Source organism: Argopecten irradians, chromosome 4 (assembly GCF_041381155.1).
Source record: "Argopecten irradians isolate NY chromosome 4, Ai_NY, whole genome shotgun sequence".
NCBI classification, from domain to species: domain Eukaryota; kingdom Metazoa; phylum Mollusca; class Bivalvia; order Pectinida; family Pectinidae; genus Argopecten; species Argopecten irradians.
The window spans coordinates 1,086,095-1,106,638 of record NC_091137.1 but is presented as its reverse complement, the minus strand read 5'-3'; the positions used below and the strand labels follow the sequence as shown (position 1 = coordinate 1,106,638).

The 20,544-nt window shown below is 34.6% G+C and overlaps 1 protein-coding gene across 1 annotated transcript; it reads right to left on the bottom strand.

The window, feature by feature from the left end:
- Positions 1-2,355: 2,355 nt before the first annotated feature.
- Positions 2,356-18,796, bottom strand: LOC138320336 (lysosomal dipeptide transporter MFSD1-like). Its single transcript, XM_069263258.1, has 7 exons — positions 18,658-18,796; positions 18,328-18,428; positions 18,021-18,126; positions 17,547-17,687; positions 9,050-9,189; positions 8,591-8,705; positions 2,356-3,356 (listed from the first exon to the last, which is right to left on the bottom strand). The coding sequence occupies exons 1-6, from the start codon at positions 18,787-18,789 to the stop codon at positions 8,618-8,620; spliced, it is 708 nt and encodes a 235-aa protein (XP_069119359.1). The 5' UTR covers positions 18,790-18,796; the 3' UTR covers positions 2,356-3,356; positions 8,591-8,617.
- Positions 18,797-20,544: the final 1,748 nt, after the last annotated feature.

Here is a 20,544-nt window from a genome sequence, read left to right as displayed (position 1 = left end):
TGTATGATGAAGAGTGACATAATCGGGTCCCGTAACAGATCACACGTCACATGTATCCGTGTACAATGAATCCCGAAATAATCGGGTCCCGTAACAGATCATCACGTCACATGTATCCGTGCACGATGAAGCTCGACATAATCGGGTCCCGTAACAGATCACCACGTCACATGTATTCGTGCACGATGAAACCCGACATAATCGGGTCCCGTAACAGATCACCACGTCACATGTATCCGTGCACGATGAAGCTCGACATGATTGGGTCCCGTAACAGATCACCACGTCACATGTATCCGTGCACGATGAAGCTCGACATGATTGGGTCCAGTAACAGATAACCACGTCACATGTATTCGTGCACGATGAAACCCGACATAATCGGGTCCCGTAACAGATCACCACGTCACATGTATTCGTGCACGATGGAGCCCGACATAATCGGGTCCCGTAACAGATCACCACGTTACATGTGTACGTGCACGATGAAGCCCGACATAATCAGGTCTTGTAACAGATCAACACGTCACATGTATCCGTGTACGATGAAGCCCGACATAATCGGGTCCCGTAACAGATCACCACGTCACATGTATCCGTGCACGAAGAAGTCTGACTTAATCGGGTCCCGTAACAGATCACCACGTCACATGTATCCGTGTACGAAGAAGCCCGACATAATTGGTTCCCGTAACAGATCACCACGTCACATGTATCCGTGCACGATGAGCCCGAAATAATCGGGTCCCGTAACAGATCACCACGCCACATGTATCCGTGCACGATGAAGCCCGAAATAATCGGGTCCCGTAACAGATCACCACGTCACATGTATCCGTGAACGATGAAGCCCGAAATAATCGGGTCCCGTAACAGATCACCACGTCACATGTAACCGTGAACGATGAAGCCCGACATAATTGGCTCCCGTAACAGATCACCAGGTCACATGTATCCTTGCACGATGAAGCCCGACATAATCGGGTCCCGTAACAGATCACCACGTCACATGTATCCGTGTACGATGAATCCCGAAATAATCGGGTCCCGTAACAGATCACCAAGTCACATGTATCCGTGTACGATGAATCCCGAAATAATCGGGTCTTGTAACAGATCACAACGTCACATGTATCCGTGCAGGATGAAGCCCGACATAATTGGGTCCCGTAACAGATCACCACATCACATGTATCCTTGCAAGAAGAAGCCTGACATAATCGGGTCCCGTAACAGATCACCACGTCACATGTATCTGTGTACGAAGAAGCCCGACATAATTGGTTCCCGTAACAGATCACCACGTCACATGTATCCGTGTACGATGAAGCCCGAAATAATCGGGTCCCGTAACAGATCACCACGTCACATGTATCTGTGTACGAAGAAGCCCGACATAATTGGTTCCCGTAACAGATCACCACGTCACATGTATCCGTGCAGGATGAAGCCCGGCATAATTGGGTCCCGTAACAGATCACCACGTCACATGTATCCGTGTACGATGAAGCCCGAAATAATCGGGTCCCGTAACAGATCACCACGTCACATGTATCCGTGCACCATGAAGTCCGACATAATCGGGTTCCGTAACGGATCACCACACAGTCCATTTTTTCATCAGATACAATGTTTTAAACATTCTACTAGTTTTATATTAATGTGTACAGACATTCACCGACAACAAGTGAAACGGAACATAAGCTCTAAACAAAAAGATGCTCCACTGCCGACAAAACATAAACGATACTGATAATTCAAACAATAATCGGTGCTTAATCATGAATTTAGACAATGTACATATTGACACAAAGGTTGTATAAAATAATTCATTTTGCTTTTACTGCATGCGCAATAAGTATATCTTTAACGTTACACATCGGATATAGTGCCACAGATTTTTTAATAATTTATTTTCAAAATATTTATCTCAACGTTAAATTAGAAGTTTAAACATTTCAACGGTGGTATAAATGTAAAGTAAGTAACTTTTTGGATTGAAGAAAAACACTTATCCGTCTACTCCTGTTATTTATTGAGAAAAAATACTGTTTGTCACCGGTCAAGCAGCTTCCAAAACAGGAAACTAAAAGAAACCCCCATCAGATATGATCAATTATTTATACCGAAAAAAATAATATCAAATGCTATGTTGTGATACCAAAATAATCCTTCTGATTTTGTATGCATTTTCATGTGAATTATCAAAGTCGTTAAAATAGTACGTACAGCTTATAAAAGCAGTCGTTGTAGTCACAGGAATAAACTATTTACGGAATATACACTGTTCCAATACGTTATGTAAACCAATTAAAGCATTTGCAACAAAAACACAAAATCGCTCTTACGCGGCCATACAACTCGTCCTTTATTTAATAATAGTTCGTTTATGTTTACTTAATTGACATACATTGTATATTTTGTACACATAAGTACCTCTCAACTACAGTATAATGATTATACTCTTTCTCATGCATACAATATACTGGACACTTACAATTATGATATTTTTCTTATTTCTGGAAATGTTTCTCCATTTTCGACTCCGTTATTTCATATCTATATACGTGTTTGGCGTCTGGATTTTAGCAATGCATCTTAATTGTATTAATACTTATATTTATTTCATCAATTATATATTTTGTGTCACTGAAAAAAACTATTTAGAACAAATATTTAGCTTTTAGAGCATATATATAACCTCTATGAAAATTAAAAGGTTTCATATACCAAACCCTAATATCGGATGTTTTAATGACATAAATAAGACGCAAAACGTTTTGAAATTTACCAAATCGATAAATTGGATACCCTATTCCGGTGATGTTGTAATTTGCTTTATCATGGATTGGTTTGGATAGTGTCATTAATCCATTCTGGCTTCATGCGTTTTTAACTCGACGACGATGTGTATGTTAGTCGATGATAGCTGTACATATATTAGACCAAGCAAAATACATTATCAAGTATCGTAATAACCGACCACGAGGTTATATTTTAATGAATTTTTTTAATATATTATTCATCAATTTTAATCACACGACACATACAAAAATGCTAGCTTTCGGTCAACTGAATTTTCGCCAACATAATTACCGCCGAATAAGAATGGAAAGATCGATGAAATAAAGCCAATGCATCTTAATATAACGCACATTAGATCTACCCACAACATGGCATATTTTAAATGTGTCCTACTTAGTCTCTCTGTTACCACATATATCTGACGACATCGAACGCAGTGTGTCTTCATTACCAACACCATGTAAAACGTACTTGGACGACTGTGATATCAGCTCTATTGTCTCCGGTTGAGATTGTCTCCATCTCCATATTCTTGCATTCAACTTATTGTTCTGAAACGATATCAACATTTTGACATTAATTTCTTATGTTTTAGGAGTATTTTACTGAGATTTAAACACATTTTATTTGTATCAAATTTAAACAATGGAATCAGGCACATATTGTCCAAATTAATTAAAACTCTCTCCAATACAACTTAATAAATGGAGAAGGAATTAAAACTCTTAATTAAAACTCTCTCCAATACATATGAATAACACAAAATCAGGATGAAAAAGTATTTTACAAATGTACCATTTGAAGAGGGAGAAATAGGTCTTGATTTGGTGTTATTAGTTTAACGTCAAGGTTTGTTGATGGATGAAAGCCGGAGTACAAGAAGAAAAAGTACCGACAGCGGTCAGTACCTGGCAACTGCCCGATATGTCAGGGCATCTTAACCACTCGGCCACCGCGGACGGTAGAGATAGATGGAGAAGGAAGGAGGAGGTAAAAAGCAGACACTGTAAGATTTATAGATAGGTGATGGAGAGAGAACGCGAGGGGAATTATGTCAGGACATCTTAACAACTCGGCCACCGTAGACGGTAGAGATAGATGGAGAAGGAAGGAAGAAACAGACACTGTAAGATATATATGTCAGGAAATACACGATGGAGAGAGAACGGGAGGGGTACTTATGTCAGGACAACTTAACCACTCGGCCACCACGGACGGTAGAGATAGATGTAGAAGGAGGAGGTAAAAAACAGACACTGTAAGATATATAGATAGGTGATGGAGAGAGAACGGGAGGGAACTTAAGTCAGGACAACTTAACCACTCGGCCACCGCGGACGGTAGAGATAGGTGGAGAAGGAAGGTAGAAAAACAGACACTGTAAGATATATAGATAGGTGAGGGAGAGAGAACGGGAGGGAAGTTTCGTTTAAATTTAAAAGAAAAATTGATTTACTGATGGCAATATTCTTCGATACTGACGATTTAAAAGTTCTATTATGATGTTTTCTGCGGTTTCTAAAGTCTTATCACATCCCGTGCCATGTTTTTGTTCTTCTATCATTCTAGGCTTTCACATTAAACGTTTGTCTTATACTGTCAGAATAATATTTGAGAGGGAAAACATTATGACTGTGATTATCAAAATATAATTGTATCGATACTGTATTTTTGTGTGCTCTGGCATATGAGTACATTTTCGTCATCTGATAATTCGTTATTTCTATGTATTAATAGCCGCAAATCGAGAAGTATGGAATTCTTTAAAAAGCGATATATGTCTTTTCGTTGTTGGTCATAATTATTATAGTGGGAGAAGAAGTGAGATACATATTCAATTGGGTATCTGCTTTGACAGTGACGACAATCAATTAAATTTGATAAATATAGGTAATTGTTTAAAGTACTAAAATTGTTCATAAGTCTGAAATAGAAAAAAATAGCGATTCGATTTCGATTTTCAAATAAATTTGAGTAGAAGGTCTGGGAGTGTATATTGTTGTTTTAACCTTAATTCAAAAGATTTTGTCGGACATATAGATCAGATTGGGTCCAAAATCGGAAAGTAGTCAGAAAATTGGGAAACGTATAGTTAATTGAGTTGCGTAGGTTATAAACGCAGTTTTCAGACACTAAAAGAGACAATAAATTGGTCAAAATAATCGGGGGGTGGGGGGGCTTTTGTTTTCAACGGATTAAAAAATTAACCAATTCGATTGTTAATCTTATCTAAATATTAACTAATTTTCGTTTCAATTTCTAATAATGAAGGCTCAGAACATAGTAATTAAGTATCATAAGCAAATAGTTTCGGAAGACTTTCTAGATTGTCCAAATATGTCATTTAAGTACAAAAAAAAACAATGATAGACCCAATACTGACCGTTGTGGAACAACTTCATTTGTAGCTTTAACGGAAGATCTGCTATTTACTACGATTACTTGTCTGTGATTGCTGATCTAGTTTTTAACCAATTTTGAAGTTTTCCAACCATTCCATAATTTGCTAGCTTTACATAAGTCTCTTGTGCGATACCCAATTGAACGCCTTTGAAATATCACAAAAAAACTAGATTGATTGTAGTTTGTCAAGGTTTTCACATAATGTATGAAAGCTTTCTATAATTTGGTGGACAGTGGATTAACCAGTATATAAGATAATTTTCAAGCAGATTATTATGCATGTATTTGACAACTAATCGTTCGAAATTTTACCTATTGTTCTGATAGAGTACTGTTCGCTCTAAGTTCTACCCCTGCCTATATTTTGTGTTTGAGTAGTGTGTAGATGAAATGGAAACAAAGTGATCATATAATAAACATTCTGTTTTCGCTTTTTCATTATCAGACATTACAAGTTTTACTAGAATTATCATAAAAAGGTGAAATAATGTAGGAGGTATCAACGGAATTGATAAACCTGCGGACTATTTTCAAAAATGTTAAGGGTTTGAATTTGAATATCGAACTAACATACCATTAATCATTGCCCACAAAAAATATTCTCTTGTAAGTTTCCTTAAATCATTTACGTGAATACGTTGTTTCCTGTATAATGTCAAATTTGTTATAGAACGGATTGATGTATATGTTTTTAAAAGTCGGTCCCTTTTCTAATTTCTCGTCGTAATTCTGAATTGAATCATGGCTTGTGTTTGGGTCGAATTTGGTGGTATGCACTCCCCAGCAATATTCAAATATTTGTTGGCATGGTCGCCACTTTATAACATCCATTTTTCCGTTAGTAAAACCTATTTAGTCCGTTCTACAATCAGCGCGTTGTGGTCAGATGTTTTCGACTGTGTCAACTCTGTCGATAAAACCAGAGTTGTCGGAGATACATATCGGGTGAAGAAGTGTAGAGCTCGTGCGTGTAACATGTTTGTCTATTCCATTAGTCAGATGGAAGGAATGTATTGTGTCGTAAATTTCGTGTGTGTTTGCAACGGTTAATATTTACATTTTCACTTCGCTCCGCCTCAATGAAACTAGTAAACTCCGATCACTTCATTTCCCAATGAAGATGCTTGGTCACGTGCTGACCTCTGACCGGCGTGAGAATACATTTTGACATTGTTTACATTTTGACCTACATTGTAGTTTTACGCCGCTTCAGTTTTGAACGAACTTTCTGCGATGTGGCCTAGGCCTACCGTTGTACATTTAGAAACACAGACAAGAATGCTTGATAAAGTGATATTAGAAATTGTCAGTAATATAATATTATAGTCGCCTAGAGATATTTTACACGTATTTTGATGACACACTGAATTAGGCTCAAGCCCAGGTAAAAAAATGCTGAGCATAGCCTGAACCGGGGATGCTTCAAAGCTCTCTATTTAGGCCTATAAATATATGCACTGCTGACAAGTAAACAAAGCATGAAATTAAAACTAAAAGCATTTATTTGTTTAATGTTTAGAGAGATATCTTAATTCAAGCACACGTAAGAAAATTTTAACAATGTTATCTTCAAAAAGTGTAATTTGGGTTAGCGTCATGTTAGGACCGAACGCAGTGAGGTTCACCACTCATCGCATAGCCTAGTAGGCATAATCGAACGCAAATAGTTTAATGTGTACAATATATGTGAAACGGTGTCATACATGTAAGCTTAGAAACGATAGATTCCATGAAAATACGCTCAAATAGCAAACAGGCTAATTTCAGTGACATTAAGCCTAACGAAACGATTCTGTGAGTGTCAAAATCCACGGCATTGGAGGGTCGTTGGAAACCGCCAACTTTTCAAATCGATGTTTCTCTACTTACTTTATACCGAATTTTAATCCCCAAACTCCAGTAGACAGAGAAGTTATCACATTTCAAGAATAACACAGAAGTCTTCCAGTGATCTGCGACTAAGTCCCGCATTTTAACACGTTTTATTGAGCCCCGGAAGCATGATTATTGGACTGCATCACATACTACAGACACAGGGGTTGGATTTCACAACAGGTTTAGTTAATACATATTTAAATGTCAGCTACAAATAATTATCAGACGGAAATACAACATTCAGTTAATTCCATAACAATTATAATTGAGTTTTAAAAGGTTTGATTATGTTTAGATACCAACTATTCAGCATTTTCACCACAATCGTCATTTTCTTCGAAACCGGACCCCTGCTCAATCGAGCGACCGGATTACACATTGACTGCACTGCTAGTACTGCGCAGCAATTTTTGTATTTGAAGCTACATAATAATGTTTTATGAAAAATTTAAGCCATTAATTCTTGAATATAAAAACAATATTTCAAAATCTCCGTTTTTTATCGTAACAACGCACAAAGAATGAAGTTATTTTCGGAACTACATTTTGTGTTGCCTTGGTGACGAGAAGAACTGACTGGCGGCTGTTCCGTAGCTGTACATACATGTACGATAACTGGTACAATGTTGCAAAATTGTATAATAATCTTATACCGAACACATATAATTTGACTTTTTTTAACAGCGGAATTTTTAAATTGGTTAATGTAAATATAAGGATTGATTATCAATTTTGTTGCTTGCATTGACTGATGAAGAAAGTTAATCTCGTGCAAATGTTACATGAACTGCTTCGCAGTTCACTTCATTTGCACGAGATTAACTTTCTTCATCAGTCAATGCAAGCAACAAAATTGACAATCAATCCTTAAGTATGTAAACGTTTATGTCACCAAGTATAATGATATGTGGAGTTTCTTGAGTTCCTGTGTCTATGGGGTAACGAAGGTGGTTCTAAAAAGTGGCGGTCTATATACAATATATAGCAGAAATTTCTTGTTTGAAAACTGGGTCTCTACCCACCCAAATTGTCTACCTCTACCTATGAGGTTCTAAATCAGCTATACGAAAGTGCATAAGAGGCTGGATGTAAATACCACTACTCCTCCTCTCGGCGGACTTCCCATATCCTTACGTTATATTCATACCAATTTATGAGTATATTATCGACTGTATTATCAAGGTGAGTCTCGATGACGCATATAATATATTTTTTTCAGATGCTATGTTTTCTAACTGTGATAATTTATTCCTTAAACTGTGTATGTTCAAAATAGATAAACTATGGTTTTAATTTACAGGACCTGGGTTTGGATGTATGTCATTACTAGAAATGGGTTTTTCAGAGTAGTTAAATATATTTACGGATGTTATGTGCTTTCTATTGTTAATTGAAACTATTAAAATCATTTATGCCGTTTTTTCATTCCCATGAATCAAATAAAGCCTTTAATATGTTATTCAATAGTAACAGTTACCAATATTTTGAGAATTTCAGAACAGTTTACCTTTCTCATATCCGTGATATTCATTAATTACCAAAGAACACTTGCGACGGACGACATTGCTATTGCCATAAGAAAGAAGTTCTTGTAGCCGTCCATTGTCTTGGTTAAGTTTGTTCTGTGGTAATAAAATGGTTATATCAATATATAAATGGGGGCTAAGGCGTGCACTCATTATATGGGCTTGGTTTGACAGCTTTGTAGACTAGGAAGCAATAATTGTAAAATAAACTCAAAAAGGATTGAAATAAGACAAGCTATATGTATAGCCATATTACATTAGACAATCCAGAAAAGTTCAAATGACATTTAACAGTTCTTGACAAGCCTAAATCGAATCGTCTTGGAATGTATTTTGCAAATGAAAAACAAATATTTTTTGGTTCTTAATTTAAAACAGAATACCTATCTCAGCTACAACATGACCAAAATAACTGATACAGTACTAAAGATAATACTTACAGTGAATGTTTCTCTAGTATATATCCTGCAGCAACAAAGGCAAGCGCGACTATAATATTCCTCACAAAGTACAATACTCCAGAGAGGGTTCCTACATAATTGGCGGGGCACAACATCACCGCTATCTGCATTGCAAGCAGCTGCAAGCATCATGATCATATATGTCAGAAGCATAACATTTTTTTAATCAATATATTTACCACAAAGTCAGTTTTTAAAAACAATTTAAACATTTTTCAAAAGTAAGGAATAATAAATCCGATAAAATAATTGATAGACAATTTGGAATAAGACCAGGTTTATCCACAGTGGATGTCATTTTCGCTTTAATGATGTTAAATATAAACCTTAACGGTATTGTTTTTTCGTATATTACACGGACGCATTTGATATAATTGAAGCATTGGTGTCAGTATTGATTTTTTACTTTACGGGTTATGAAAAATGCATGCAAACTTGTATGTGTTGCAAATTAATCAAAGATAATCGTATATATTTTAATTGCCTATAGCTCGGATTAGTTGGGAAATGTTGTATTAACTCAAAGTTGCTAACATTAGGCATTCCATGTTCCATTTTCAAGAAGAGAGTTTGAGTACAAAGAATGAGGAACCCATATCTAAACAACCAACGTCCTGAATTATCTCTGACCTAGGTTGGCCTTTCTTAACGTGTGTGCTCTTTGTATATGATTAATTTCTATAACCTTTCGGCATCAAAGTGTTTTTTTCTGATTAATGCTTTACATATCCCTATGATATGAGAGCTATTGCATATGCGTTAAATTGGGATGCTAGTTTCCCCTGCATGTTTTTTTTATAATTGTTTAATTTTTCATTTTTTTTACATATATTAAGATTGCCCAGATATAGAATTGCATACGACAAAATAACATGTAAAATGAACACACATACACACACAGCCTGCACACTTATACACCTTTACAATTCAATTTATTTTTATTCTTGATTATCATTTACACACAAAATGTCGGCGTCTGGCCCATAATCATACCCACCATCATTGACTTATATGAAATCACACACCAACACATACTATTCTTGTCAAAAGATAAATACATGTGCATGATCCCCTTCGTTGTACTCAGTACACATATATGCACATACATAGGTTTACACACTACTTTTAGATGGTAGATAAGTATGCGTACCTTAATACTAAAATACATTTTGGATCATATATACATGAAGAATAAATTAAAACAGATTAATAGTAGCTAACAATACAAAAAAAGAAAAGAAAAAGAAAACAAGAGACCCATGGGCCTTTATGGTCATCTGACTATTAGCACCATACAACTTAATTGTTTAAAAAGTTTAGCCTATTTGGCCCTTGTGACTTTGATTGAAGATTAAAGTTATTCTTTTAAGCAAACTTGGTAGCCCTTCATCCCAACATGTCACAGGCCCAATATAATGTCTCTTGCCCTCCTAATTATTCTCAAGAAACCGTTTAAAGGTTTTAACCTATTTGATCCCTGTGACCCTAAATGAAGGTCAAGGTCATTCACTTAAACAAACTTGGTAGCCCTTCATCCTAGCATGCTGCTGGCCGAATATGAATACCATGGGCCTTTTGTTTCTTTAGAAGCAGTCGTCAAAAGATTTTAGCCTTTTTGAACCCTGTGACCTTGAATGAAGGTCAAGGTCATTCATTTGAACAAATTTGATTGCCCGTTATCCAAGCATACTACAGGCCAAATATCAGTACCCTGGGCCTTTTGGTTATTGAGAAGAAGTCGTTTGAATAAAAAAAAATACGCACGGCGAACGGCGCACGGCGCACGACGACGGACGGTGCATGATGAAAATAGGTCACCCTGACCCTTTGTACCAGATAACCTAAGAAGGAAGACCAAAGCCAGATAAACAAATCAAATTATACAATATGTATTGACACAATCACGCATGAGATGAGCAAAACAAAACAGAAAACATGAACGAACAGACAGACATTACAATTTGTAGACAGGCAGGATTGACAGACTTACATTGTACATGTAGTATCAGAATGACAACTGATAAAATGGATGGACATAATGACAAAACATGGACTGACAGAAGAAATGGGTGGAGACTACTGTGATATATATATACACTTCATTTCACAACGATTAGCCATAGAGAAAAAAATAACATGTAATCAGGGACCTCCAAGAATATTTGGTGCTTTGCCAGGGTATAGACGGACACATAAAAAACATTTTATGATATATGGGTATAAGGGACATATAAAAAAAATGCATAAATGCATGAAGATAATCGCTTTTATTAAGAACTATATATTTATAACATAATCAGTTTTTATTTTATAGATTCATAGAAATATTGCCATTGTCTAAAACTAGACCGGTAATTAAACAGGAAAATATATTGCTATGAACATGTATGTCTCAAGGCCTAATGTATGTAACAGTCAGACCGGTCAGTCTAATATAGCTTCCTAGCTGTCACTGTCATAATGTTATGTTGTACTAACATGAGTTACCTATCATTTGTATACGTATGCAATATCAAAGCATTATGAAAGGGGCTGGCCAGTGATATTCATATATACAGAGTAGAGGGATGGATAGCGGACACGCCCCGTGTCTGGTTCCATATTGGGGCCATCCACAGCATTACTCTGTAACCATACTTTCACGTATAATGTAAGTTAAAATGTACCACACGAAATAAAATGTCGACAGATATTGGAGTCCAGTCATCATTCCATCTCAACAACCACATGTACCTGACGAGCTATGAACTATACAATCAATAATACACGCATAAAAGATTCATTTTATTATATATTTCTGGATACTGTAGTGATATTTTATAACATTTACAAGTGCATTGATGTTAAGTGTTTTATGGGGACATTTTCTTTTATAAATATAGTGCTTAATAATAAGTAAGATTTCACTATCAGCCTCATAAGCATGTGGTGAAATTACTACAAAGAGTAGAGTGTCTGTATTCATTAAGAAGGGGATAAACAAGATTTCAAGTAAATAATCAAAATTCTCAAAAAATGTTTTGACTTCAGAGTATCCCAAAGTAAATGTCCTTTTGTTTCTCTTTCCTTGTTACATAATATACAAATTGGACTAGGGTGCAAATTAATCTTATAGAGAAAAGTATTCGTCACTAGAATATTATGTATAATTTTCACTTGCAAACACTGTAGTTTTTGTCACGGTGAAAGGGAGTTAATAAATTTGTTCCCATTTTTTTTTCATAATCAATTTCAAGGTTCCACTTCCTAGTACCTGTTGGTGTAACAGCAGGAGTAATCAAACAGTTATAAAAATATTTAGACTCTTTTTAAGTCTTAAAGAAAATTTGTAATTCAAGTGGTATAGTTGGTAGAGGGAGTATCTTCGAAGGACATTCTTGGCTGCAGAAACAAGACCTTGAAACTGTAGAAAATTAGTATAAATGTTAAAGATATTTGAAAACTCGTTGAAATTGAAAAATGTTAAGCTGTCAGGATTCTTATTAAGGTCATTGAAAGTAATTACACCAGAATTGAACCAGTTTTGATAAAATATGCATTTATTTCCAATTTTAATATCTGCATTATGCCATAACGTTGTTTTATATATAGTTTCTTGCTTATATCTATATTGGATTGATATTGGGGAATTATTCAACTTAAAAACACATTGCAGAACATCTTTCCAAAACATGTTTTGGCAGTTGGATAGGCAATGCTTAATACATTCATTTTCACATTTCCACATTTTATCAAAATTTATACAATAATGTAATAGTGATTTCCACTTTCCTGTAGAATACAAAGTTCTTCTTATCCAACATAATTTTAAAGAGTCTATGCAATGTTGCACATCTGTCATTTTCAGTCCCCCATCCTTAGAGTTCTGAATAATTACATTTTTTTAATTCTATGAAATAGAAATTCAAATAAGAGAGAGTTTAAATTTGAAAGAAGCTTGTCTGATGGATTTGGTAAGGTGATAAAAAAGTAATTAAGCTGAGAAAAAGTAAAGATTTAATGATGTTGATTCTTCCTATTGTAGTTAGTGTGCGTTTTTTCCACATTTTAAGTATTTACTTTTATTATACAATCTTTTTTTTATCAAAATTCACTTTTGGAATCTCGCTTGAATCGAACAAAAAATAAATTCCCCAAAAAATGAATTTGTTTCTAACCCATAAAAGAATATATTCCAGAAAAAAATGTTTTCCATACTTAACTTTTTGCTTCTTATCCATACTACCTGTGTTTAACTGGTGTTGACTCTTAGTCCTGATATTTTAGCAAAATTGTTTATTTCATTAATCGACTCCCTTAGTGATATCTCTGAACCATTTAGTTTTAGACCTGTGTCATCAGCGTATTGTAAGTCCAAAATGTCTACATTATCATTTTGTATACCTTTTATTTTGATACTTGACCTAATTCTAGCAGCTAGTATTTCTACGCAAAGAATAAAAATGTATGGGACGATCGGATCTCCCTGACGGCAACCACGTTTGATACAGGCGGGCAATGAAAGATGTTCACCTTGATTTACAAAAGACGATACATTATTATGTAATGTTTTGATCCATTTTCTAATACCATCCTCGAAATTGAAATAATTTAACACATTATTAACAGATTCACAAGAAACAGATTCAAAAGCTTTTTCGAAGTCTATCAAGAGTAGCATACCTGGAATGTTTAAATCTTCAACAAACACACAACATCATAAAGTGTTCGAATATTATATAATCATCTCCAATATAGCGTCCTGATAATAAACCTATCTGATCTTCATTTATCAATTTATCTAGTACTGACCGAACTCTATGTGAGATAACACAAGATGCAATTTTATAACAAACAGTATTTAACAGAGGAATTGGTCTCCAGTTTTTTAAAAGGTGGCGTAGTTTATCCCCCTTTGGTAGACATGTAAGAATATCTTGTTGTTGAGTTATAGAAAAATGACCTATCAAGAAACTAAAATTACTTGATCTTACAATGACATTTCATTAATATTTCCAAAACAATTTAAATCTTTTTAATGCTAAGCCATCAGAGCCCGGGCTTTTATTATTTTTCATACTTTTCAGAGTGTTACTTGCTTCATCCATAGTTATGTAACCCTCTAACCTTTCTGACTCAAAATGTCTTAATTTGAGAACCTCACAACCATTGAAATAATTATCTGAAATAATATTGTTCACTTCTCTAAAGCTATATAAATCAGTGTAAAAAGATTGTACTTCAAATAAAATATCATTTTGGTTTGTGATTATGTTACCATTCTCCTTTTGTATTTCGGGGATTTTTTTAGGTATTTTTTTTCAAGATTAAAAAAGTATGATGTAGGCTTTTCTCCCTCTTCAATCCATTTTACTCTCGATCTAACAATACTTCCCTTAACTTTTCGTATACGTAATGCCTCTAATTCCCTTTTCTTTTCTTCCAATTCAACCTGATCTGGGTCTGTATTGTCTTCAAGAGTTTCTATAATTTTCTTGATTTTCTTCTAATATGTTATTTAGTTTTTTCTTGTATGATGCGTACGATATCGTTTTACTGTTATTTCCATGAGTAAGGTTTCTGAAAAAAAGTTGGTCATTGATAGTAAACTAAATAGTATGATTGGGTACGTCAGAAAGAGAGTCTAAATCATATACAGGCAAGGCATATTGTAATTTAGTGTTTTCAATGCATTATTTTTACTACATTTATATATTCAGGATATGATAATAGGTTATTGTTTAGTTTCCCAAAACTCCTACCTCTTTTAAAATAATTTAGTTTAAATTTTATAACAGTAGCAGAATGATCCGAACGGTAACTGAGCTCTATATTTGACTTACTGATATTTAACAGCAAGTTTACAGATAATAGGAAAAAAAATCTAGTCTAGACTGTTTAATTGTATTGTTTCTACGCCAAGTGTATCTCCTGCTATCGCGGTGGTGTTCCCTGTAAATATATCAAGTTATAAGTGTCAATAATATCCAAAACTTTTCCCCAACCAGCGACATTGTTAATATTCTTGTTCATGTCATCATAATCTAACTGAGGATCAAGTACTAAATTAAAAATTTCCGCAAACAATAATATTATCATTGCTAAAATTTTCTATGGTGTCAGTGACAAGATTATAAAAATCTGGGTTGTCTTGATTAGGACCGTAAATAGTTATGAGAGTAGTTCTCGAACTTTTAATGCCTAATCTATTGCAAGGAAATTACCATTTAGATCCTTCTTTTCCTTATAAGCTTTACAATCAAATTTAGAATGGCGACTCTACGAGAATTTGACGAAAAAGAACTGAAAAAGTATTGTATCCAATTCACTTCTTAGGAGTAAAGCGTGTGTCTTGCAGACAGTCAATATTATATAATTTGTCCCTTAAATATGACAAGACCAAATACAAAATATGACAAAGTCAAAAGACATGTGTAAAACACAATATAGGTCAAAAGACATAAGTCACTACTATTCCACACTTGCAAATAATATATACTTCCACTACCGAATTCTTGTTTAAACTTGGCGAGTCATACGGTTCTGTTTGCTGCTCTGGATAATCTAGCAAAACGAAGCACATGGTAAGGAACCGGAATTAATTTACCGGAAGTTATATCAGTCAACTAATTTTGGAATGAGGCTGGTAAGAACCGTATGGCAATCCGGATATGTGCATGAATTCATCTTTGGTAGTAGAGACGAAACTATTATAGATATTTATATGGTGATTAGAATGCATTGGTATGGAAAACGTTCTTCATCTTTTTGTTTTCCCTTTTTCAAATCATGCAATTAAGTTAATAATTACAAATTATCAGATGAAACATTTACAGGAAAGAAAAATCATAAGATCACAAGCCGTTGTATAGTATTATTAGAAGCACATGAATGTACTACTTTTCTGGAGAAGACGAAACAAACATTTACTGCTTCACCGATAGATATAAAAAATTAGATTTATAACAATGAGAAAATGCATCAAACAGTTTATATACATATAAAGACATAGAGTAGAATGATAAAAAATGGAAAAATAATTAAATGTACCATACATATGTAATCAGCTCACCAGTATATGCTTAGAAACAAAAGTCATCCTCTGCATACCTTCCAAAACGAAAAACAAATCACTGAACATAATCACAATTTAACTGAAAAAGCACATTTAACTATGATATCTTGCATGAGTCTGTAGACCAGGAAATACACACGATACATGTTATGTTATATCACTCAAAGTCGACAATGTAAACAGCCAAACAATCTGATCGGTTACCAGATTGGAATCTGGTCTCTGTCCACACCGATCTATATCCTATTCTCATTTACTACCGCAATGCAAATATGAAGTTAGCATCGTTACACAGGTAACTCTCTTCCAAAGGTGTGTCAAACACAAGTCTATTTTCCCATTGTTCAGTATCACGAACAGTTTCCCATCTAAGCTGTAGGAGATTTCAACACAGTCTATCAGATAGGCTTCCCGGAGTCGTTCCTGATTGTATCGCGTCAAGTCCTCGAAAATAACGTAGTCGGACTCCTTGAGATTTCTTGTCTTTCCAAATCTGTGAGCAATATCAATACCAGTCTCCTGTATCGGATTTTTCTAGGAACAGCACTCAAAACCTACAAAGGATCTCACACAATTCTCCAAAGATTCCTTCCCGGATATTTAAGTCCAACAATTCGAAGAGAATTTGTCCGTCCCAGTTTCTTGAGATCGTTGGATTTACCCGCAACCTCAGATTGTGTATCAATGGATATTAACATAGCTTCCTCTAGTTTAGAAACAGTGTTCTCAAGATCCTCGTTTTCATCCTCGAGCTTGGCATCTCTCTCTTCCAAGATCTCGATACGCTCTGCATATTCCCGTTGAACATCAATCTTCAATTTCTCCAGTTTTCTGTCGAGAACGTCCTCTGCGATAAGAGTCTTTAAAATAGTATGTATCGCATCAAGACGCTCGTCCGTCGATTTCGAAAAAGCATGATCTGCACCATTTCCACTGACCCTACTTGAACCACTGAAACTCCACGAGAACCTTTATTTCCAGTAGGCATGGTTAAATTCCCGATAAATCTCCAAGATACTTAAATAGATGTTCAACACGTAAGTGTCTAGGTATATAAACGACAGGTAAGTGCTGAGTAATAGTCAGTCACAAGGTTTGGCACATATTATCCATATGTTTCAACCAAATATACACGATTCCAGTAAAAAGACATCAGATTATATGGGTGTATGTCTAGACGATCATCCTATCTATCCTTTGTAGCAAAATTAAAATGTTTAGACATGTCATTGTAACCGTATTGTCAGAGCGATGTAAAGGCTGACTAACTCGGTCCTCGTCACCTTGACTCCCGCACATTTTTTTTATTTTTTTTTTTTTTGGATGCAGATATTTGAAATTATATTCAAAAAATAATGTCCACATAACCATTACAATTATATCAATAACATGCTTATGATATACCTGTATCATTAAACTTACCGAAAATAGAGAGCAGAAAGTCCCGTCCAGTAAAGCAATAGCATATACATTGACAGATTGACAGAAACCCAGGAGGACATAGAGCGGTATCATCAGTATGCTTACAAGAGTGACCATGACGCCATCACAATCAAACTTTTTCTACAATGAAAAAAGTAATTCAGTAACTGTTGTAATCTGCGATTTCGATCAATCGTATTCATTGTAACTTCTGAAGAATTACATTTAATTTATATTAAAAGAGTTAGAATAGAATGGTAACTTCTGGCAGGAATTTGTTAAAAGCTCTAATCTCTTAGATACTGTAAAAATAGTTTCCTTTTATCATCTATATAAATAAAGTGAAACAGATGAAATAACTACAATTTAATAGAAATGTGATTTGAATGAAGTTACACACAAAATATAATCAAAGCAAATAGGGGGCTTGTTATCTTTTCACCTGGTTTACCAGTAACAATGACATGTACTTACCAGCACAATCGTAAAGAAAGGCGACAGAATGAACATCATAGCAGATGTGCCGGTAATATAACTCGCTTCTGTCATCGTATATCCATATCGCCACTCCAAATAGTCTCTACAAGTAGTTTGTAATCAGAAAAAAATAGAAAGGATTTTTGAAATACGTGCTATGTATGCTGTGTTGTTATTAAGATTCCGTTAAGGTGATAAAAGTTCTAGACTTGCAATGTTCTTTATCATTTAGTAGTACAAGTTATATACACGATTAGGGACTTCACGGAAGTAGATCAATAATATATTGTGTAATATATCTCACGGTAAATTATCCTGTTTGCATATCCAACATGCAGCTGCAAAGGCCAAACCGGTTGTATGTAGCCAATAGGTAACTGGCATTTTCTTCATTTCACTTAATGTCTGAAAATAAAGACTATAACAATGGTTTATTTTAATTAATATTATTTATTTTATTTTTTGTATTTTATGATTAAATAATGACTGTAGAACTTGACAATATATATATATATATATATAATAATACATTCAGTTAACCAAATCAATTGAACGTTACATTCACATTGATAGCCAATTATTCATTACTTATCATATTATATTTCAAACGATTCATACATGATATAGTACAAACCATTAAACCGATAATGTGCTTGCTTTCGATACCATCCTGTGCTTTGTATCGTAGAAGAAAGGCTAAACCGGCTGCGCACAACATTCCGAAACCACAAAATGATACACCTATAACACTCAGGCAAACATACATTCATAAAATTAACCTTTTCCTAAAAATGTTATTAATGTTATTGATAACATGCATATTGTGAGAAAAATATAGCTTAACTCAAAAATACAACAAAAAGCTAAGTATATAAATTAGGACTTGTATACATGTATGTATGCTCTGTCTTACGATAGATCTATTGACAGGTGTGCCAAAATGAAAAAAAAAATTCTTTATTTCTTCGTTGAAATGTAATTTCTAAGTTCATAGCAGTTCATATAAAAACGTAATATATTCTAAGATTCGTGGAAAATTATTTATTGATAGCATTCAATTTTGGTTTTTATACCTATTATGGAATATACTGACGTTATGTTGGTAAACCTAAGTTTGGAATATTAGTGATAAATTCGACATAATACATCAGGATGCTGCTAATTACTAGACAGTACTACAACAATAATTAAAATCGAAAACAATATATTGAAACTGGTTGGGAATCATTAAGTGTAAGAAAAGAAAATCCTAAGTGCATTCATTTTTGTAATGTGAAAAATCATCAGACCCCTGATTACTTGTTGGATTTAGTGCCTCAAGATATAGCGGAGGAAGCATGGTGCTACGGTGTCAGGTGCTTGACGGAAAGTTATAAAAAAAGTCTCTCATTCATTTATAACATTATTGAATAACCGCAGAGGAAATTCGCGCAATGACCCATCCTTATATCCATATATATGTGTATTCCTAATAGTCCATTGTGTTCGTTTGGTATGCCAATTAAGTGTTGAACTGTAACAGTGTGGTCATATATCTTTACCTTACAACGTGTGGAACTGTCGCTGTGTGGTCATAGATCTTTATCTTACAACGTTTGGAAATGTTACTGTGTGGTTATATATCTTTATATTACAACGTGTGGAACTTTTACAGTGTGTTTATATAACTTTATCTTACAACGTGTGGAACTGTTACTGTGTGGTTATAGATATTTATCTTACAAAGTGTGGAACTATTACTGTGTGGTTATACATCTTTATCTTACAACGTGTGGAACTGTCACTGTGTGGTTATACATCTTTATCTTACAACGTGTGGAACTGTCACTGTGTGGTTATATATCTTTATCTTACAACTTGTGGAAATGTTACTGTGAGGTTATAGATCTTTATCTTACAACGTGTGGAACTGTTAATGTGTGGTTATATATCTTTATCTTACAACTTGTGGAAATGTTACTGTGAGGTTATAGATCTTCATCTGAAAACGTAAGGAACAGCTACTGTGTGGTTATAAATATTTATCTTACAACGTGTGGAGCTGTCACGGTGTGGTTATAAATCTTTATCTTAAACACATGTCGAACTGTTACTGTGTGGTCATATATTTTTATCTTACAACATGTGGAACTGTTACTGTGTGGTTATAGATCTTTATCTAACATCGTGTGGAACTGCTACAGTGTGGTTATAGATCTTTATCTAACATCGTATGGAACTGTTACTGTGTGGTTATAAATCGTCATCTGACAACGTAATGAACTGCTAATGTGTGGTTATAAATATTTATCTTACAACGTGTGGAGCTGTCACGGTGTGGTTATAAATATTTATCTTAAACACATGTTGAACTGTAAATGTGTGGTCATAGATTTTTATCTTACAACATGTGGAACTGTTACTGTGTGGTTATAGATCTTAAATCTAACATCGTGTGAAACTGTCACTGTGTGGTTATATATCTTTATCTTACAACATGTGGAACTGTTACTGTGTGGTTATATATCTTTATCTTACAACA